Here is a 22,564-nt window from a genome sequence, read left to right on the forward strand (position 1 = left end):
GAAGTTATCCTCACTTTATATTTTTTATATTTATATTCTTCTCTCTTTATTGAAATCTTGATTCCTCCTTAACTAGTTTACCTTTTCATATTTACGTATATTGACAGTATAAGATAATCGTAACAAGTTATTTTCTTAATTTTTCAATTATTATATTATATTATATTGCAACTTAAAGTGTTGATGTTAACTTTTTTTTGTTTTAAAATAAATGTTGGGAGATTTTTTGGGTTTCATTTTCCTACCCACTGCCAGTCATATATTACCTATAGGAAATTTTATTTTGTGTCTCATACAACTGACAGTCAACTTTTTTGTCTCATAATTTTGTAGACCCAAATTTTTATGGACCTAAAAATATAAGATTGAGGTCCATAAATTAATGAGACAAAAAGAAACCTCGAACAACTAATATAAGTTGGATGTGACACAAAATAAAACTTCTCCTCACCTATTTATCCCCTTTACTTTTTCTTTTAACGCCCTCTACCCTTCTCTTCCTTTTGGCCTTTCGTGCGCCTCTCCATTAGATTCTCCCTCAGATTCTATCAGTCTATTAAGTTTTCTTTTTCTCTCTTTTCGATCGAATCGATATTTGTACGAACTCAAAATAATCATTAATCACTGCCATGACGCTTGGCTCAGCAGGATCCAGTGTTGTGGGTGAGCCGCCGATTTTGTGAAACCCCCTTGCCTTTTTTATTTTTTTAAAAATATATTTTCTTGTTTATGCCCTTATTGATTTTCCCTTCAAATATATTTCTATGCGTATATTATATTTGATGTGTTCTTTGGCTTGTGGATATTTAATGTCTCAGTTTTTGTTATATTAGGACTGTTTGTTCAGTTATTATCTGGGATTTTTCTCATTTATATGTTGAAGAACTGCCTGATCAATTGATTTGATTAGCTAGGGAGTAGACCTGATTGTGGGTCTTTTTGGGTTTTACTGTTATTTAAAATTTGCTGCAGTTTGCAAATTTTACATTAATTTCATATCATCATAAAAAACATTAATTTTACCATCAAGATGAGTTTTTCCCCTTTTGGAGCTTCATATATATATATGTGTGTGTGTGTGTGTGTGTGTGTGTGTAATTCATGGTAGAGCCAAAAAATGTGAACTATACAAGCTTCCAATAACATCAACTAGTTGATTAAATATTAACTTAAAGTTAAAGTGAAGGCTATGGTGTATAGAGAAGACGTGTGTACGTATTTATCTGATATGAGTGCGGATCTAGAGGTTCATATCCTTTATGATCTAAATTTTAAGATTCGGGGGTATGAATCCAAGTACGGGTGCGATGATTCATCTAAAATAATTCAAATATCTAAAAATAGAGTTATATAAATATGCCTAAGTTATGAAACTTTTCAATACTATGAGAAATAACTTTGTACATTTATCTTTAATTTACAAATAAATATTGATTGTTGTAACTTTTGATTGGAACTCTTGTTCTTACAGAAATAAAACTCTTGAAGAATTAGCAAATGTGTCAAGCTTTCACTACATTGATTTGCTTATAGTGGCGAATAAAGGGTACTATATTTTTTAACACATCAACTCCAATTTAAAATCTCATTTAAGAACTCTATTACTCCTGTACTTCCCCAATTTCCCTCGCCGAACGCTCGTCTTCTCATGTCCCTCTCTGAAGCTCTTTGCTTCTCTCCTCAAAAACTACATGATCCATTCAAGGCCTTCCCCAACGGCAGCATACCCATGCAAATATACCCTAGCTTTTGTTTTGATATCGGAAATCAAATTATATCTTGTCTCGAATTTCTCGGTGGCTTTTGGTCAAAGTACCCAAAATTGATTAACCAGATCCGGTATTGATCCCACTCCCACACTATCGTGGGTATCGTACCGATACGGGTGAAGCACCGAAGATGAAGAGTTCAAGCAACTTAGTTTGGCGTGCATGATGGGATTGATTACTTTGTATCATTACCAGGGTTTGTGTTCAGCAATTGTTCTTGGTTTGCATTTCTTGCTGCCTTGTATCCTAATCTCCTATTTGTTGACATTTCTTGGTTGTAGTTGTTGGAATTCCTGCTCAACATGCTACAACTTTCCAAAGTGCTGATTGATTGCTCTTTGGGAGATATGGCACAATCAGTTCCTTTCTGCCTTTTTCTTTTTATCATGGAACTGTGTGTTAGACCTATGCACAATATAACCTGATTGTGATTTGTGCTTCATACATGGACCCTCAATAATTGTCCTTATAATAAAAATATGGACCCTCAATAATTGCACAAAACACTTTGAAATTTTGCTGCTTCTTGATGGGGGCTCACTGTATGTTATGAAAACAACTACTAGGCATCAATCCCAAGCTAGTTGCAATCTCGTGAAACTAGTTGACATGTGCATAAGTTGGCCCATACACCACGGTTATTTAAAAAATGAATCCTCACTATCCGTGTCGCTCCATTTAGATCCATCCCAAAGCAATATTCAATAACTCGGATTCTAAAAAGCTAGAAGTTTGCCACACTTTACTGGCAAATAAATCTATATTAAGATCAATACATTCCTAGCAAATGGGAGCTAAAATAAGCATACCACTGACTGTTTGATGTGCTAGCAAATTTTTTAGATATCATTTCATATGGGAATGGGTTCTTACCTTATTTTTATTATCTGAATTGTTTGACTGGACCCTTTAAGCGTAGCAGTAAAATGCCTAACAATTAATTTGCAGATTCATTTGGGCAACTTGGGCAAGTTTAAGTTGACGTTAGAGAATAAGTTGAGACTAGATTAGGCTACTAACCACTCCGAATAGAACATGGCCATAGGGATGCATTATTTCAGCCCCCCAATTTAGATTCAACTTTTGAGCCTTTCAACAGATTTATTGGTAATCCATTTCTTTGGTGGTACCCTACCCTTGACACTCAGTCTTTCTTCGTTGTGTAATAAGGTCTTATTTTGTATGGACATTCTGGGCAGATTGCCACAAGTCGCTAGTCGAAGGTTTAGATGGTGATACCATCACCTTAGACGTGATTTTTTCTTATTCACTTGTGTTGGAGGCAGAGAGGTCAGCCCTATGTTCTGGCTCTAGTATTTATGAATTATGGGCAAATGACAGGAACTGAACCCGTGCACGGTTGTCCGATCCTTATGTACTAACGGGAAAAGTACAACCTGTAAATCCTTTGGATAAAATATCATGATTTTCATAGATGAGAGGAGAATGTTGATGAGAGCCTATTAATAAAGTTTCAGCGTGTTTTACTTCCCATACCGAATAGCATATTCATGTTGGAGTTACTTGTGAGCAGCATATGTACTTTTCCCCCCTTCCCTTGGCTTTACCTCTAGTTAGTGCCTCAACAAAGAGACATAATGCATTAACTTCATTTTTGGCTTCCAGCACAAGCTTTGTGCGGAAGATTTATTAATATACTGATACATGTTACCTTCTCCAAAAAAAGGAAAAAAAAGAGACATAATGTATTTTGGAGTTCTTTTTGGGGGTAAATGTAATGCCTTTTGGATCTCTCCGTCCTTTGACTATTTTCTGTCTTTTCGCAGGTAAGTAAAGATACTGTTAACCTATCAAATGAAGAACCTTTATCCTGCCATTTTACCAGAGCTCTACTATATTCAAAATGTATATTTTCTTTTGCAGAAATTGTAAGATTGTGATGGAGAAGTAATGGGTATGTCAAATTAGAATGCACTATACTTGCATGTGAACCTCTTTAAGTCTTTGGAACTGATAATATGAGTTGACGAGCTATGTCCCTTCTTACAGATCTCGAAGTTTACTGGAATTTAGATTCATTATTTGGCATCATATGATAGGAACCGGAGGAAACTCTAAACCACAAACTCTGTCTTTGTTATTGTTCTGCCATTTTGACTGTGTACATCTAGGGTGAAGCCTTTTCGCAATTCTGAACTGTTTTTCTTGTGAAGATTTCACTAACCAAAATTTCAATTTCCTTGCAGTGCCTCGCAATTTTAGATTATTGGAGGAACTTGAACGTGGGGAGAAAGGTATTGGAGATGGGACAGTGAGCTATGGGATGGATGATGGAGATGACATTTATATGCGTTCTTGGACTGGCACCATCATTGGTCCTCACAATGTAAGCTTTCTTTTCTCTTTTTCACTTCCTACCATCTCTTCCTTTGGATATAAAAGACATGAAATGCTAATCCTATAAATTGTTTCTACGTATTGGATCATTGGTTAATCTGTCCCTAGATCAAGAATGCCACTTAGTTATGTTTCAAGTAGAATGAATGAGACATGAACTGCAACTTTTGTATTTAAAATTTTATATATTCCCCTTAGTTTCTATTCAAGGAGAATGTAAAAAGACATTTATGATGAACTTTTTGGGGTCTATAATTTTGTTTGTTCACTGGTCCCACTATATGCATTTACGTAGCTCCTATGTCTTTCACAGTTTAAAACTAACTTCTTTTCCAGTCTGTACACGAAGGTCGCATTTATCAGTTGAAGCTATTCTGTGACAAGGATTATCCAGAGAAGCCGCCAAGTGTCCGATTCCACTCCCGAATTAACATGACATGTGTCAACCATGAAACAGGAGTGGTAAGCAACCCATTATTATACTGGAATCTTAGCTTGCATTGTCAAGCAAAATATTATGTGACAATTTGCATCGTCAGAATTGTTACCCGTATGCTAAAAAGATGATTAAAGTATTTTGACTTTTGTCCACCATGGTTGAATTCAACACCTGCAAAGTATATTTTTAATGGCATTGCAATGTAGAAATGGTACTTGTTAAACAAAAGTGGAGCAAGTATCGTATAGGAGGTACTAGTCAAATGCTTTATTCTCTGGAATAAAAAAATGTTTCTTTTAATATTTGTTAGAGGTGCGCTTGCAAAATCTGACATGTCTAGAGGTGCGCTTGCAAATTCTGCGATAATATTTGTTACTTGATGCTTTGTATACTAACCTAATATATTATGCCCTGTTCATATTTATTGTGGCAAACCTGTTTTTTTGAATTATTAAATTGATAAACTACTTGATGATCTGCTACATTGTATAATTTATACAGGTGGAACCAAAAAAGTTTGCTTTACTTGCAAATTGGCAGAGAGAATACAGTATGGAAGATATACTAACTCAACTGAAAAAGGAGATGGCCTCTCCCCACAACCGTAAACTAGTTCAGCCACCTGAAGGCACCTATTTCTAGCATTAAGGACAATAACATAAGGTCTGTCAACTATGTGTGAAATTGTACTGCTGCGTTGTCACTACGGGAATTAAATTGTAAAGGGGGGAATGCCTGAAGAGGTCCCCTCTTACCTCCAATGGCATCTCGATCCCCTCTGCTTTTGTTTTTCAAACTTGGTCTATGCTTGCCGTTTGATTATTGGATTTGGTTCTTGTGCTATCTTAAGCAACTCTTACCTCCAATGTCATCTTCTGCTTTCCTGTTTATAAACTTTGATCATTGGTTCCGTGTGCTGTGTGAATCATTTTTATCTTATATTGTTTTCTTCCTTCTCTCTTTTTGCTATGACATGTTTTCACAAGAAAGAAACGTCCCGTTGAGGGCTTACGTTCTTTTCCTATCTCAATGTTTTCTTTTGGCATCTGTTGCTTATGCGTTGTTACAATGGACGCTCAATTCAGCCTTGATGCTTGTGACTTCAATTCGGGAATTGAGATCTAATTGATACTTAAATGCATATCCAATTTCTGAAGATGGGTGTCTGATACCAAGTGTTCATTTTGTTTGAGGGAAACGATCGCTTCACCTGTTGTGTCAATAAAAATGTTGCATCTTTCATTCTACTGATTATTGCACTAATACAATGTTACTTGTCCTCGTCATTAATTTCTAATCTAAATCACAAAGGCAAGGAGAAAATCGCAAAGTCAAGAACTTGCTATTTATATAATGTGTCGTTCCAATTTCCGCCTTAGTTATTGTAAGAACACCTTCAATACACCCCTTTCTTCTTTGATTCATTTAATTAATAGAACAACTAAACCAAAAACAACATAAGATATTCCAGATTTCAATACAAATTCATTGACAAAATTAGCTGCTAGTAGAACAATTCAAAATCTAATAAAGTATAGAAAGAGACTTAACATTTTCTCCTTTTTCTTTCTTCCTTTTTTTCTTTGTTTGGTCGTATATATATTGCTAGTCCCAGGAGTAATTGAGAGTACAAAATAAATGTAGCCTATGACAAACAAAAGCGAGTAAACAACATCAGATTTAAATTGCATACATTAACAGTGTGAAGAATTTTTATCTGTCAGTATAATTACTCAATTGTCTAGGCTATTTAAGTATTTTTCTCCTTAAAGGTTATTAGTGAAGGATTGCATATAGATGTTCGTAACACGCATTGAAAGATAATAACAATCCTAGGCAGAACTTTTCATGTTTAAAATTTATTTATATGTCAAAAAATTATTTATAAGGGGGATCATTTGGTTAAAAAAAAGGTTATGCAGGAATTAGTTATACAGAGAAATCCTTGCATTTTTTCAATCTTAAAAAGGTGAGAAAATTCTTGTTAAAAAATGGAACCAAATGAATTGATAGCCCTTCAACTAGTTCGTACAGTAGCCGTTCAACTTGGGAAAAGGAGCTGGCACTCTTTCAGGGCAGCCAATTAGAACAGCAGACTCCTCTTCTGACTTTTTGAAAAAAGATTTTCTACAAAATCAGAAAATGGATTACTTAAGTTGAAAAGTAGGAGAAAGTTCTTTGATGGAAAGCTTCCAATTATGAAAAGGGAAAAAGAAAATCTCCTGAATTTCTTTGACATTTAGTTATTCTGAATTATATATTGGTATGGGACCCAAGGGATATGAATTTTGAAGAAGGCTTTTATATCAAGCTAAGTTGGTAAAAGCGTTTATGAAAAATTCTCTTTCTTTTTATAATTTGTGATCATTGATTTGTTAGGCACAAGAGATTCTTTTTGCGGCTGCTGCTGTTTTGTTTATTGGTTAAAGTTAGACAACAAATGTACAGTGAATGCATCGAAATAGTACTGAGTACTCTATTTAAAAACCATCCTAGTCAACCATTAATGCACCAATTATGTAAGCAAGAAAAGTATTTGTCTGATTCTTCATTTTTTCTTTGCGAAGGGTCCTCTAAATGCAAGTTGGGTTAGTGACATTTTTTATATATCCATCAACTTTCCTTTATTGTTTAAATCATATTCTCCATTATATTTTTTGGTTATTTGTACCTTTGCCTTTGGGCAAAGTTCTAAATTTATCCCTTATTTAACGGAACCGACACATGGCACACTCTGAATAAAAGACCCAACCCACCACTCAAAAAAACCCATACCCAGCCCAAATGAGGTATATATGACCCTTTTCCATTTTTTATTCAATCTTCTGGTCCTTCTCCTCCTTCCACTATTGCAACCAGAGCTACAACACTCAAGTATTAATCTTTCTTCTTCTCTGCTTCTGTAATTTTTTTCTTCCTCGCCTTTCTCTCCATAATATTTTTCTTCCTCATCAAAAGGTAAAAGATTGTGAGCTAGAGATAAATATGAATTCACTCCGGCTTTGGGGAGCCACACTAACAATAGGGATGCCAGCAGGAATTTCGCATCCCCTACAACAAAAGTGTATGACCCAAAATTTAGATCTAGGTTTTTCTATTTATAGTGAAAAGGGTTAATCTAAGTCAATATTAATAATAGATCTAGTATAATTATGAAGAATACCATACGTGTGTTGTTGGATAACAATGTCTTGGAACAATAATGGAGTAATAAATAATTCAAGAATATGATAGAAAACAATAAATGTTATTTAAGTAAATAATAAAATAAGAGTCACCCAACAAGGTTGAGATTTTTCAATGATTCTTCTGACTATGATAGCTAATGATAAGCCTTTGAATATTTCTATTCTTCTTGGATCGGGAAGAAAAGATAGATAAGATGTAAAAGGTCAAACTTTGTATGTATATGATAAAGAGAGAATCTTCAGAGAATGTCAATATTGTTCTTTACAAAAAGTGTTCGATCTCCTTTTTAGGATTACATCTCTTCCTGTTTATAAGGGTATATGAGTCATAAAACCCTAGATAGTATAATAGAGAGGAATATTCGCTAGAATATTCTTTAGAGAATCTAAATTTTTAAACTACCCGTTATTGTACACAGCGAATAGGTGCTCGTCCTCGTCTTCTACCAAGCCACCTCGATCTCGACGATGACCTACCTTCGTTATATGACCTCGACCCCTTGATATGTTATAATGCCAATGCATAGTTACCTTAGAAGGCTTTTACACCGTTGACCAAGTCAAATATGTGATGTGAAGCTTTTTTGACCATACAGTTAGTCCCCCCGCTTACCGAGGGCGTCCCCGCGGACGAGTTTGGTGAGCGGATAATAATAGTCGTTGTGAAAAGCAGGCACCGTAGTGCTTCGAGGGTCGTATATTTCAATATCATAATCTTCCCGGGTAACTTATTAGAACTATCTTGTCAAGGGAAGGATGTGACGTCATGACGTTATTCGTCATGATGATGCTTGTTCCCAATGTGTTGCGTCGATACACGCACAATCTTTCATTGGTTCTGGTGTTTCGATTTTGGTTGCAATCATGGTGAGCCATTTCGAATTCGGTGCGTCTTCTCTATAAATAGGGAGTACTTATCATCATTCAAGCTTTACTTCAGAACCACATTTGCTTCCTTTTGTTTTTCTAACTCATCATCTCCGAATTGTTTTCTCTATCTTCTCAGCTTCTTCCTTCTAACTTTCTTCAAGCTCCATAGTCATGTCAAACTTAACTCCTGGTGTTAATGAGGAGACTCAACCTGCTCTGATGGCTGTTGTGGTCCCTATTTAGGGAGGAGACACCATCTCCACAGCTGAAGAGGAGGTTCTCCCTTCAGTAGAGGAGATTATCCCTCGCAATCCTGAGGCAAAACATGATTTCCACCGGATGCCGGAGGTGATGGTTGAGGTTTTCCGGTCTTCCATGATGGCCAAGCGCCTAGAGGAGTTCAAGGCCAAGTATGGCCTCCATGATCAAGTGAAGCTTATTCCTGCCAATAATGACGAAGTGCATGCTCACCGTCCTAGGTACTGCACTCTCTACGCCTACCGGTTCACCATTAGCTATACGTTCCCTCTTCCTCCACTGGTGGAGGAGTTTTGCCGCTTTTATCGGGTTTGGCCCGTTCAGATCGCCCCTTCATCTATAAAGTGATCAAAATGATGTCGAAGTTTGCCAAGATGGCTAGTGTCGAGATCACCGTGCGGCATTTAGTGCATCTATTTGTGCCCAACTTTTACCTGGGGACGATGTTGAACCTTCGACATCGCGAGGGCAAGTCCCTAGTAGTTAGAATGGATGACAAAAGTAGTCGCCAATTTTGGCTCGACTTCTTCTTTGTCAAAACCGAGGTCGTCGTGGATGATGTCATAAGTTTCCCTGAAGCCTGGAACCGCACTCGTAAGTATTTGTATTTTGCTTTTACCTTTTTAAATAGTCGTGTACTCTGAGTTTGCGAATTTAATCTTTCTCGTTTTGCAACTTCTGATCGGCCTCTTCAGCTGGTGGTGTATCTAGCTACTGGGTCAGACAAGTCATCCCCTGCACTACAAGGATTCGTGATTGGTCGAGCTTCTGGCAGAAGTTCAAGCCGGTCCTCCCCTCGACAGGTAATTTCTTCTTTTGGTCGATGTTGTATTTATACTCGTCTACTTTATCGTGCTCATTTTTTTATAGTTATTATAGGTTCTGTCGGGGGGGGGGGGCTTCAAGAAGGAACGTGGCTTCAATGCCTTATTTTTTAAGGAGGAGGGGTGCCGCTCCTTCCACTTCTGCCCCTAGTTCAACTTACATGCCCACTATTCCCTTGGCTCCTCCCCGTATCGAAGATGAAGAGGCTTCTCCACACGACGCGAATCTGAGGCCTAGGAAGCGGAAGGTCGTAAATATGGGAGACAACATACACGATGGCAATTGATCTGTCCGGAATCCCTCTTGAGGCCATGGATCATGGCCCTATAGTGACGTCGGCCGAGGGGATATACGGGTAGCCTAATAGGTGCCTGACTTGGAGCAACTTTACTTTGCTACTTCCCCTTGACCTCACGAGGCAGTTGAGAATGTAATTAAGGATGCTCCTTCTTCTCCCAGGTGCGGAGAGGCCTTATCTTCTGGTCCAATTCTAGAAGATTCCCGCGTTGACAAAGGGAAAAATCTGATGCCCACCGAATAGGATGAGCGGGTTGAGCATGATGGTAACGACTCCGGCTCTGACCTTAACCTTGAGGATCTTGAGATGATCGATAGCGGGACTACTCAGGTCGAGGTTAGGGTAGAAGGGAGGTCAAGGACCATTATAATTCACGTGAATCATGATTTGCTAAAGGATACTAAGGACATGGTTAATGCCCTCAGTCCCCACTATTCTGAAGCCGAGCACAAAACTTTCCAAGGGCTGAGAGACAGCACCCTGTTAAAGAGCATCGGCGACCTCGCTCTAAGGGTAAGTTCCCTTTTTTCGTTCTCTTTTCTTTGCTTCAGTTTGCTTCTAAGTCTTATTCTTACTTTTCTTTGGTTTGCAGACCATCATCTTGGAGATCGAGAGTGTTCAGAGAGAGAAAAAACGAAAGGACATTTACCAGAGATTGCAGACTAAGTATGTGGAGTTCCACAGAAAGTACAGGGAGGCTTAGATGCGGCTTTGTGAGGATGGCATCGTGTCTGCTTTGCAGGAGGAGTTTAGGAAGAAGGATGAGGAATTGCTCGCATTGATGGAGTGGTGCAGCGTTCTCGAGGGCGCTTTAAGGAGAAAAGAAGAAGAGCTCGATCAGAGCAAGGGAGTGGAGACCTAGTATAGCGACCTTCAGAGCCAAGTCAACCAACTGCAAATTCAGTTTAATGGGTGGCAGATTGAGATAGACGCTCTTAGGGGGGAGGTCGCTGAAAAGCACCAACTGCTTATGGAGGCGGAGTCCTCCCGAATGGAGGCTCGAAGGAGGGCCGTCATTTTAGAGTTGGCGAACATGATCTTACACTTTGAATGGGACAATATTCGGTCGACAATTGAAGCTAAGGAGGCTAGGCTCGATGAGAGAATCATCGAATTGGAGAAAGAGAACTCTGATTTGCTTGAGCGAATTTCTGCTGTTGAGGGAGAGAATGATTGATTGCTCGAATGGCCCTCTACTTCCCACTCCTCTGAGTTTCCTACTATTTCCCGAGAGAAGTACGAGGAGTGGATCCTTGCCGAAGCTCGAATATATGTGATTATCCAGTTGAATCGGACAGGCTTTATCTTTGAGATGGCCACTGAGGAGGTTCGGGTCAAAGCTCGTGAAGCTCGGTTGGCCTGTAGCTATGACCCTACCACACCTTAGCCCGATACCGAGGGAGACGATAAGGGAGATGTTGGCCAGCTCGCGGATAGTGCTTGGTGTGATTCTGCTTATGGTCGAGGCGAAGAAGGAAAGGACGACAGAGATCAGGGTGGCGATGGCCACTTAATATTTAGCTTTTGTTTTGATTACCTTTTTGTTATCCTTCTTTTGTCAACATTTTCATGTGCCTTTGTAAAAACTCTTTCATGAATATAAAAGTCGGTTTTTGTTTTCGTATGTACCTTTTTTTCTTTGTGCATTCTTGTTTTTTGTACTTGTATTTTTCTTATATACTTTTTTCATTGTTATCTTCTAGCCGAGATGCAGCCAAGAGCCGATAAGTGTTGTTCGAGCTAGTCGAACTTACCTTCGAGTTAAATCAAGGTTGAGGGACGATAGGTGTTGTTCGAACTGGTCGAATGCACCTTTTAGTTAGGTTGAGGCCAAGGGCTAATAGGAGTTGTTCGAACTCGTCGAATCGCACCTTTTAGTTAGGTCGAGGCCAAGGGCCGATAGGAGTTGTCCGAACTATCGAACGCACCTTTTAGTTAGGTTGAGGCCAAGGGCCGAAAGGAGTTGTCCGAACTGGTCGAATACATCTTTTCATTTAAGTTGTGGCTGAGGGATGATAGGAATTGTTTGAGCTGGTCAAACGTACCCTTTTCATTTAAGTTGTGGCCGAGGGCCAATAGGAGTTGTTCGAGCTGGTCGAATGTACCTTTTTTAAAAGTTGTGGCCAAGGGTTGGTAGGAGTTGTTCGAACTGGTCGAATGTATCTTTTCATTTAAGTTGTGGCTAAGGGCTGATAGGAGTTGTTCGAGCTGGTCGAACGTACCTTTTCGTTTAAGTTATGGCCGAGGGCCGATAGGAGTTGTTTGAGCTGGTCGAGCCCACCTTTTCAGGAGAGCAGATTCAATGAACGAGTATCTTATTTAATATCATTGCTTCGATTACATTATTTTGCACTGAGGAAAATTTTGGAGAAAATTACAAGTTTTGAGTGCTGGCTGGCGTTCCAATCCCAGTCCTGATCCCAGTATATCTAGTCCCTTCATTGTTTGACTTAGAGATTCTTGGGGATTCGGGCAATAAAAAACGTGTCTTCTTTCGCGTACTCCAACTCAAAGTGTCCCGTTCGTTGCCTCATTAAAAACCTTATTGAGAAAACCCTATTCGGACAAAACTCAAGTGAGGAAAAAAGAGTACGAATTACGGGCCATTTCTTATTTTTTAGAAGTTGAAGTATTTGAGGTGGCTGATGTTCCAATTGTTTGGTAGGAGCTTTCCTTCCATAGTTTCTAGTTGGAATTAACCTTTGTATGCCTTGCCTACGATTTTGTGCGGTCAGTCCCAATTGGCTCCTAATTTTCCTTTTCGTGGATCTCTTCCTGCTTGGGTCTTGGCTTTGAGCACGTAATCCCCGATTTTGAGTAACCGTACCATGGCCTTTTTGTTTTAGTAGAGTTTTGCTTGTTGTTTCTGTCCGACCATTCTTATGTATGCTATATCTCATCGCTCTTCGACCTCGTCGAGGTCTTGTTTCCTATTCTCGTCATTGCCGATACTGCTTTCATTGGAGTACCTTAAGGTGGGTTTTTCGACTTCGACAAGTGTTGCACCTCCTTTTTACGCACTTACCCCGAAGGATAAAGGTATAAGGGATTTTTTCCATTTAAAGGACAATCGGAATGGGATTTGTTATTATTTATTCAGAGTAGCCACTTGAGAGATTTATGGTGTCCCAAGTCACCGGTCGAATCCCGAACCGAGGAAAATATGACTCTGTTAATAGTTCGCGAACCAGAAATCTGAATAAGGAATTCTATTAACCCGGGAGAAGGTGTTAGGCATTCCCGAGTTCTGTGGTTCTAGCATGGTCGCTCAACTGTCGTATTCGGCTTATTTATCTGATCTTAATACATGTTGAACCTATGTGCAAATTTTAACCTTTTACCGATTTTATTATTATTATTATTATTATTATTATCATTATTATTTTAACAGAGAATTGCAACGTTGTGAGAACGTATCTCGAACCACGTCACATCAATGTACCCGTGGTTATCGGCACATTTCGACTCCGTTGAGATTTGGATTTGGGTCACATAAATGTGCACCCGAGTTTAAGAAAGTAAATTATTAAAGGTGCGCCTAAAGCTACTAGCGTATCATTATTTTGGGTAAGGCCGTGAAATTTTGCTAAACGGCTCATCCCGAAGTCTAAGTAATTTTACCAACACGTATAGAGGGCCCCGCAACTTGTGTATTTTTTTTGTTGAGGCTCGTCTCATTCATTATGTTTTAAAAAGAATTTGCAACGTCGTGGAAATGCATCTCGAACCACGTCACAATTAATGTACCCGTGATTAGCGACACATTTCGACTTCGTTGAGATTTGGATTTGGGTCACATAAATGTGCACCCGGGTTTAAGAAGGTAGTGTTATTTAAAGTACGTGCCTAAAGAGACTAACGCGTGGTTATTTTGGAAAATGGCCGTGAAGTTCGCTAAGCGGCCGATCCCGAGTTCTAAGTAATTAATACATACATTTGTGAGGGCCCCGCAATCTGTGCGTTTTATTTGGCGAGGCTCATCTCGTTTATTTTAAAGGACGATCCTAAAGTGACTATATTTTTTCTATTAAGTTCGTCTCTAAACACAAAATGAAGGTCCCAACCAATTGTTACTTAACTCTATTGTAGGATTTTTAAGAATGGTCTTGTGATCGAGCCTGTTTCCTACGACCAGATTTCATGCGTTATTCGGGCCAAGTTCAGCGGTCGACTCACAAAAGCGGATTCGAGTCTGATTTAACATACACAGGCTATTGCCAATTGCTTTACATGATGAAGCCAAACCCAATATTTCAACTTTTTGAGCAAATGGGCTGCCAACAATCATTATCTACCTACTGTTAACAATATTAAAACCTTCATAGCTAGTGAAACTAACAAGTTTAAACAGGCAGGTTCAATAGAACAAACTCATGCTATCTTCATCTTATTACACTTGTTTAACTAAATAGTTTGACAATAATGGGCATGCTTAACTATTCGGGAAAAGCACAGTTAACTTGGAAGTTTGATTTTTTAATTCTATGCTACTAAAGTTGGTATTAAACTACTAAATTTACAACTAAGAAAGGCAAATTAATGGTCCAATACAGTCCTTATCAGATACAAACTCCACAGTCCACATTCTTCATTGAGTTATAAAGATAGACTATACAACTTATCATTTATCTACTAAATTACAGATGCACTAAGTACTCCACTACTCGAGCATTTTCTTTTCACTTTTACATCTCACAGCTACATCACAGTGTGATTCGAAAGTGTACCTGGTAATAGACAATAGAAGAGGAAGAGGAGGATCAGCAGAGCAGTAGCAAACATCAATAACCAGCAACACAGTAACAGAATAACCCAATAACAGATTTAAAAAAAACAGTAGAATTCCAGCAACACCCAATGAAACAGTAGCAAATAACCAATAGCAAACTCAGGAAAAACCAATTGAAACCCCAGAAATACCAACCAGCAACACCAATGAAACAGTAACAATACTAGTTCTGATATTCAGCAGTAAAAGAAAAGACCTCACTTTTCAGTTTCTTACCTCTCAAACACTGAACCTTTTAGGATTAAAAACCAGCCTGTTTTTTTTTTGCTCTCAAATTACTAAACTCTTAAATGTTAAAAATCCAACCTAGACTCTCTGAAAAAAAACCGAAAGAAAACTGATTTCTCTTCTCCCCAAAAACCCACCCCCAAATATGTCTTAAATGACTCTATTTATAACCCAAAAACAGGCCCTTCCAGCCTGTAAGAGCACTAGGCAGAATTAAGAAACTAATTCTGCGCATGATACCTTTAGCACTCCACTAGAGTATGTTTTTGTTCCCCATTAACCCTTTTCTTTATTTAAAGTTCAAGCAGGCATGGGCAACATATTTTAACCAATCCCTTTTAAGCCTTTCATACCATTATGTTTTGTTCCCCATTAACACTAAATAATTGCATTAGTTTAATGGTACTTTAGTGCCCTACTGTCAGACCATTCAACTTAAACCATTTTCAAACCTTTTAAATCCCAAAATACCCTCCTAAAGTCCCTGAAATTACTGTCCTATCCAATCCCTTTTAATCTGCATTGAACCTTTCAGCTCTAACCTATTCAAACCTACCAACTAACTAAGCTGAATCCAATAAACTACAATAGCTATAACCAATTCAAATCAGTTAGTAATTCAAGCTATCAAATCAAATGGCATCAAAAATGAAGACCAATGATTCAGGGCAGCACATATTGAACTAAATATATTGGGGAACCAATCATATTTAGCTCAGAAACAAGTGAACTGAAATCAACTAGACGAGCATACGCTTTAATTAAATTGGAATACAAAAGAAGCAACAGCCAGAAGAGCTTTAAGGGGATTGACAGATTCAGGATAGCAAATGACCAAAAAATTCAGTTCAATGTGATGAACTGAATATACCAACAGGCTCAGTTCTAAGTTCAAATATACCAACAGGCTCATTTTAACACAAAATTTAGAACACAAACGAAGCACGAGGGGAAACAGACTGGAATGAACTGTGAAATCAAAACCAAAATTAAACTACTATCGTGTTAAACTAACACTCAAACCTACCGAACTAATTGACGAAATTTATTCAATTGATTAAATAGCTATAATATATAATCAACAACAGAAAAATTTGGACCAAGAAAAAGGTCCGAAGAGAGGAGGAGGAAAATCATTGACAAAACCGGACTACAATGAAACTTTAAACAGATAAACAACAAATAACAACAAAAGAAAAAAGGCAAACAAAAGAAATACCTCGAAATCTCAGAAACCAAATGAACTTCGTTCTCATTTACCTTCGTAGTTCCGACTTGAACTTCTGAGGCCAAAAATGGACCTTAATCGAGTGTTCTCGACTGAGCACACTCGACTAAGGTCGATTAACAGCCTCAAAACTCTCCTAATTTTGGACAGGTTCCAGTCTTGGTCCTTTTAGGGTTTGTTAGTCGATTTAAGATTCGACTAGTTCTAACGGGATTCGAACAAAAGTAAGGGTGGTTTGGGAACGAGGGAGGTCAGGTGGAGCTGGGGTGTGAACTTGGGACTGGTTAGGTAGGTTTAGGGTTTTGGTCGAATCTTCGATTGAAGATTCGAAACAAACCGGAATGGTTCGAGGTAAAAGGGGTAGGGATTTGTGTTGAGGGTGGTTAGAAGGTTCAAGGGTGTGAATTTCATGGTCATCGGAGCTCAGGCCGCCGGGTTTTCAGGCGAAGGGAATGAAGGCGGCTAGGGTTTGGTAGGTCGTTTGGTTCGTCTCTGAAAGAGACGACCGGGGGGTATGGCTTAGAGGGCGTGGGGTGAGGCTTTTAGGAATATATAGTGGGGTGGGGATTGGATCTTGGCCGTTGGATCATTCACGATCAACGGCCTTGATCTCTTCACTAAGGAGGAACGGTGTCGTTTTGAGTAGTACTGGGGCGATCCGGGTATTGGAGTGACGGGTCGTGGTCGGGTTGGGTCAAGGCTTTGGTACCGTTTGATCAAGTTAATTTCAACGGCCCAGATTAAAAAGCCTGAAATGGCATCGTTTGGTTGAGGCTGGAGACGGGTCTGGGCTAGTTGGGCCAGTTTCGAACGGGTTTGGACGGTTTCATGTTTGGGCTGGGGGTTTTTGGCCCAGATCTTGTTTCCTCTCTTTTATTAGTTCTCTCTTTATTTTCTTTTCTTTTTAAATTAATCTTCAAAATTAGAATCCTAAAAATCCTAATTTAAATTGTAAAACCAAATTTAACTTAAAAATGCTAATTAACTCTTAAAAACAAATATCACACAAAATTAAATACAAAGATAAGCACACAATTTGACATTAAACCATAAAAATGCGAAGTACGTTGTTTTTTTATTTTTTTTATTTTCGTAAAACAAATTACTGTTTAATTAATCCTAAATTGCAAAACTAAATCGTAAATGCAAATGCAACACATATTTTTTTTTCGTTAATTAAAATAGAATAAGCATGCACAGACAAATACAAATCAATCACAAGCAACACAAAACTATTTTATTTTGAATTTTCTGGGAGTAGTTCTCGTAGGGCAAAAATTACGTGCTCACAACTGCCCCTCTTTGTCCGGAAACATGAAGAGTTTTCGTGCAAAGATAAAGTGAGCGGATACGATCAATTTTTGCCCGTTAGGCTACTTCGTGTGAAGCATTTTTGAAAGATTTGACCGAACCTCTGCTTCAAAGGTTTCCTACATATCCCTGGCTAAAAGGGAATCAGGTCAATGTAGTTTGGGAAGTTTCGGTAGCTGGGACTACCATGAACTGTGGTTTCACTGTTACTGCTGCTGCTGCTGATACTGCTTACTGAACTCCTTATTACACCTTGATAAAAAAACAAAGAAGTCATACTAAGCTACGGTCTATGAATTCCAAAGATTTATTCTCAAACTTGGTCATGTGACTGTTGTTGCCTTGTTGCCTTGCTGTCTTGTTGCCTTGTGTTTCCTCTGATGTTTCTTTACTTCTGACTTGACTTGTATTCTTTCTTGAGTGCCGAATTTGAACTGCTTATTTCCTTCTTGTGAGCTTCGAATTATTTTTTCCTTCGAAGCTTGAACTGCCTTCTTCTGACTAGTGTTGCCTTCCTTCCGACTTCTGAACTTTAATTTATGCTGGGGATCTTTGTTGTAACCCTCCGCTTTACTGACTTCAAACTTCAATGTATTCCTCTGTTATACGGGTGGGCTCCCAACTTCAAAACTTAAAATGTAAAGACTTAAATGTATTCCTCTGTTATATGGGCGGGCTCACAACTTCAAGACTTGAAAATAAAACACCATTCCTCTCTTCAGGCGGGCTCCTGACTTCAATAACAACTTAGAAATATAACGCCATTCCGATTTTCAGGCGGGCTCCTGACTTCAACAAAAACATCGAAAATAAAACGTCATTCCTCTCTTCAGGCGGACTCTTGACTTCCACAACAACTTCGAAAATAAAACGTCATTCCTCTCTTCAGGCGGGCTCCTGACTTCAATAACAACTTAAAAATAAAATGTCATTCCTCTCTTCAGGCGGGCTCCTGACTTCAACAACAACTTCGAAAATAAAATGTCATTCCTCTCTTCAGGCGGGCTCCTGACTTCAACAACAACTTTGAAAATAAAACGCCACTCCTCTCTTCAGGCGAGCTCCTGACTTCAACAACAACTTAGAAAATAAAATTCCATTCCTCTCTTCAGGCGGGCTCCTGACTTCAACAACAACTTAGAAAATAAAACGTCATTCCTCTCTTCAGGCGGGCTCCTGACTTTCAACAACAACTTAGAAAATAAAACGCCATTCCGCTCTTCAGGCAGGCTCCTGACTTCAACAACAACTTCAAAAATAAAACGCCACTCCTCTCTTTAGGCGGGCTCCTGACTTCAATAACAACTTAAAAATAAAATGTCATTCCTCTCTTCAGGCGGGCTCCTAACTTCAACAACAACTTCAAAAATAAAACGCCATTCCGCTCTTCAGGCGGGCTCCTGACTTCAACAACAACTTCGAAAATAAAACGTCACTCCTCTCTTAAGGCGGGCTCCTGACTTCAACAACAACTTAGAAAATAAAACGTCATTCCTCTCTTCAGGCGGGCTCCTGACTCTCAAAATCAACTTAGAAAATAAAACGACATTCCTCTCTTCAGGCGGGCTCCTGACTTTCAACAACAACTTAGAAAATAAAACGCCATTCCGCTCTTCAGGCGGGCTCCTGACTTTCAACAACAACTTTGAAAATAAAACGCCACTCCTCTCTTCAGGCGGGCTCCTGACTTCAACAACAACTTAGAAAATAAAACGTCATTCCTCTCTTCAGGCGGGCTCCTGACTTCAACAACAACTTCGAAAATAAAATGTCATTCCTCTCTTCAGGCAGGCTCCTGACTTTCAACAACAACTTAGAAAATAAAACGTCATTCCTCTCTTCAGGCAGACTCCTGACTTTCAACAACAACTTAGAAAATAAAACGCCATTCCTCTCTTCAGGCGGGCTCCTGACTTTCAACAACAACTTCGAAAATAAAACGCCATTCCGATCTCCAGGCGGGCTCCTGACTTCAACAACAACTTAGAAATATAACGTCATTCCTCTCTTTAGGCGGGCTCCTGACTTCAACAAAATCTTAAAATGTGTTCTATCGCCGTTGTTCCTTCTTGCCTCTTGAACCATTTTCTTTCTAACTTGAATTATCTTTTTCAGAACTGCTTCCCTCAAAACTGGTGTTTCATTCCTCTGAGAACTGCTGGGGATAGCGCCGGTGTTTCAAAAAATATGTTATTTTCCTCTTCCCTTAAAGCTGATGTTTTCCTTCCTCCGGAACTACTTCCCTTAAGACTTGTGTTATCTTCTTCCTGAAATTGCTTTCTTTAAAACTTGTATTGTCTTCCTTCTTCAAAACTGCTATTTTTATTCCTCCGCAAACTGCTGGGGATAACACCCTTTTTTCAAAATATGTTATCTTCTTCCTTCAAAGACTACTTCCCTTAAGACTGGTGTTTTATTCCTCTGCAAACTAGTTCCCTCTTTTTCCTTTTTTCTTTTTCTTTTTTTTCTTTTTTTTTTGATTATCTTCTTCTTTCGAAGACTATCTCCCTAAAAACTTGTGTTATCTTCTTTCTTCCTTAAGTGGGTACCTGACTTCAGGAAAAATTTTCTGCCCTAGTTCGATAACTTTCCTTATATCATACCTTTCCGTCATCAATAACATTTCCTGTCACTGTTTCAAATCAAAGAAAGAATTTGGTCAGTTTAAAACATGGTGGTTGGTTGTGATACCCCCGCTGGGGATGATTTTCCTCTTTTTTTTCTTTTTATGCTATGCGTTGTCTGACCATCTTGAAACTTGGCTGATACCTTCCGACCTTCTTGACGATTCCTTATTCACAAACCTCTCGACCATTTTCCCAGTCTTCTTATTTGACCCCATGTATTTTCCATGACAACCGATTTCACTTGAAGATCTTGCATGTTTATTGATTAACCATTTTCTCCATCGTCTGTGTTACTGAAATACTTTTTTCCCGTGCAGACCCAATATCTTCTTTGTGGTACTGTTCGTGAACTGGCATTTCCCCAACATTTGAATCTCCTATGAATTTCCAAATTATGTCCATCGTTCTCCGCATTGTTCTTTCTTGATTTTTCCACCGGCCTTGGCCTTATAACCTTCAATTTCTACTGGGGATATCCTTCTTGACACTGATCCACCCTTTTGTCAATCTCATCATTGAATATACCCTTGGTTCAATCACCCTGGCCCTCCTTTTGTTGCATTGTCCATGAATTGATATGGACCAATCTTGGGTATTTTGCGCGAACCTCAAAGCTACCTGACTTATACCACTTTGATGTACTTAGTCAGATTTCGTGTTGCATAACTGGAAAGCTGATGGCAAATTTTGAAGTCATCTCTCACTTGTTCTGACCAAAGAGACTCAAGAAGAGGAAATGACAAAGGTAAAAGGAACGTAATAAAAGACAAAAGAAAGAGATGACTCCTAACAAGGAAAACCTATTAGATGTGGATACCAACTCTATTGGCCATGACATGCACATGTGGCCTATCCTCCGTCGTTAATCCCCTTTCACAATCTTCATCTGGTGCTCTCCTATCGGATTCTCAATCTTTATTCGACTTGTAGTGCCCGAAGGGTTTTCACTATCAAGCCTCTCTCATTTTGGTTTTTTCTCAACTTATAGCCGCCTCAAGGTGCCCGTGAAGGTTTTCACAGATAAGACTCTCTCATTTTATTACTTTTCTGTCGGGGATCAGAGTGTTATTCTCGACTTCCATTTGCATGACCTGGCATCTTTCGAAGACTGGTCAAAAGGTCTTTCTTTGGACTGTAACGTGGGATTTTGGATAGGGCTAGAAAGAAAAGGTCTTAGCGGCTCAAAATGAATCAATTTGGGTTCAAAATTTACAACCTTCAGAACCAGATTTTTTTTTACACCAAACACAACTTCTGCCCCAGTTTCTTGCTTGGGGATTTTTGATTTTTTGTTACACTATGACTGAGCCGTGAAGCGCCTACGTATCCTCTTTGAGGAATCAGGTCAAACGTAGTTCCCAATTCCTTTTTTGTTTTCCTTTTCACTTATTTATTATTTTCTTTTCTTTTTCGTTTTCTTTCTCTTTTCTCATTTGTTGTTTTGTAGTTTTGTTGTTTCTGTTATTTTCTTTTTCTTTTTCTTTATCTTCCATGCTTGTGTTTTCTAATATTTACTACTGATTCCGAACGAGGGGTAAGAAAGAAAACCAATAAGGCTCAAAGGGTTTACGAAGGATAAAGTGTTTAGATAGAAGAATAAAATGCCTTCGTCATTCCAATCTTCAAAACATGCCAAGCACAAACAACACAATTAAACATTCGCCACATCTTCTGATTATGCCAGACTTGATAACCATATCTTTTCATTTGTCATTTTTAAAGCACCGTTGGGCAGCACTCTCACTTTCGTTACCATGAACGACCCCCTTGTCAATATGGCTAACTTGCTTTTATGGTTTTCTTTATGTTTTACTTGCCCCAGTTTCACGTGGCTCGGGCTTCAAATGATCTCAAGCTGTTCCTATTTCTCTTAAGTGTCCCGATCATCTCCCAATGGCTTTATAATTTAACTTTTAAGATTAGGCCTAAACTGTGTGCGCATGTCATGTCACTAGAATCGACGTTTGAACAAAAGAAGACACAAAAGGCTAAAAAGAACTAAACACAAAAGATGACTGGAGGTAACAAAAGACCAGAATTTGCATGAGACAATCGGTAAAATGGTTCGCACAACAAGACGAGTAAAGCAACTAGAGTACAATCTTGGAGCAAACCTGAAACAAACCTGGACAAAACTAAGCAAACTGCTATGACAAAATGGAAGGATAAGAGGGTTTGACCCAAGATAATATCTGTATCACAACCCTAGAATAACCCGGATAACATAAATGACAACAAAATAAGCCACCAAAAGCTCTACTCCGGCTGACCAAGGAATGGAGCGTCTTTCTGATTACCAAGCATGGCATTTCAGCCACTGAGCTTCGCCTCAATATTGCCAAGACCACTATCCGCTTCAACATCTTTAGCTTTAGT

At 38.7% G+C, this 22,564-nt stretch overlaps 1 protein-coding gene across 2 annotated transcripts; it reads left to right on the top strand.

Annotated features, from left to right (window-relative positions):
- The first annotated feature begins 442 nt into the window (after positions 1-442).
- LOC104221023 (ubiquitin-conjugating enzyme E2 variant 1D) lies at positions 443-5,476 on the top strand. 2 transcript variants are annotated; one of them, XM_009771996.2, is made up of 4 exons: positions 443-663; positions 3,977-4,116; positions 4,464-4,589; positions 5,068-5,476. In XM_009771996.2, the coding sequence occupies exons 1-4, from the start codon at positions 630-632 to the stop codon at positions 5,206-5,208; spliced, it is 441 nt and encodes a 146-aa protein (XP_009770298.1). In that variant the 5' UTR covers positions 443-629; the 3' UTR covers positions 5,209-5,476. The 2 variants fall into 2 exon arrangements, with proteins under 2 accessions (XP_009770298.1, XP_009770306.1); XM_009772004.2 differs by lacking the exon at positions 443-663 and adding an exon at positions 3,557-3,684.
- The last annotated feature ends 17,088 nt before the right edge of the window (positions 5,477-22,564 follow it).

The sequence above is a fragment of the Nicotiana sylvestris genome, chromosome 7 (genome assembly GCF_000393655.2).
Source record: "Nicotiana sylvestris chromosome 7, ASM39365v2, whole genome shotgun sequence".
Taxonomy (NCBI): Eukaryota; Viridiplantae; Streptophyta; class Magnoliopsida; order Solanales; family Solanaceae; genus Nicotiana; species Nicotiana sylvestris.

Excerpts from the sequence above, each read along its gene's own strand:
- LOC104221023 (XM_009771996.2), top strand. The coding sequence starts at position 630 with ATGACGCTTGGCTCAGCAGGATCCAGTGTTGTGG. Across the intron at positions 664-3,976 it reads AGCAGGATCCAGTGTTGTGG|TGCCTCGCAATTTTAGATTA; the intron begins GTGAGCCGCCGA and ends ATTTCCTTGCAG. Across the intron at positions 4,117-4,463 it reads CCATCATTGGTCCTCACAAT|TCTGTACACGAAGGTCGCAT; the intron begins GTAAGCTTTCTT and ends CTTCTTTTCCAG.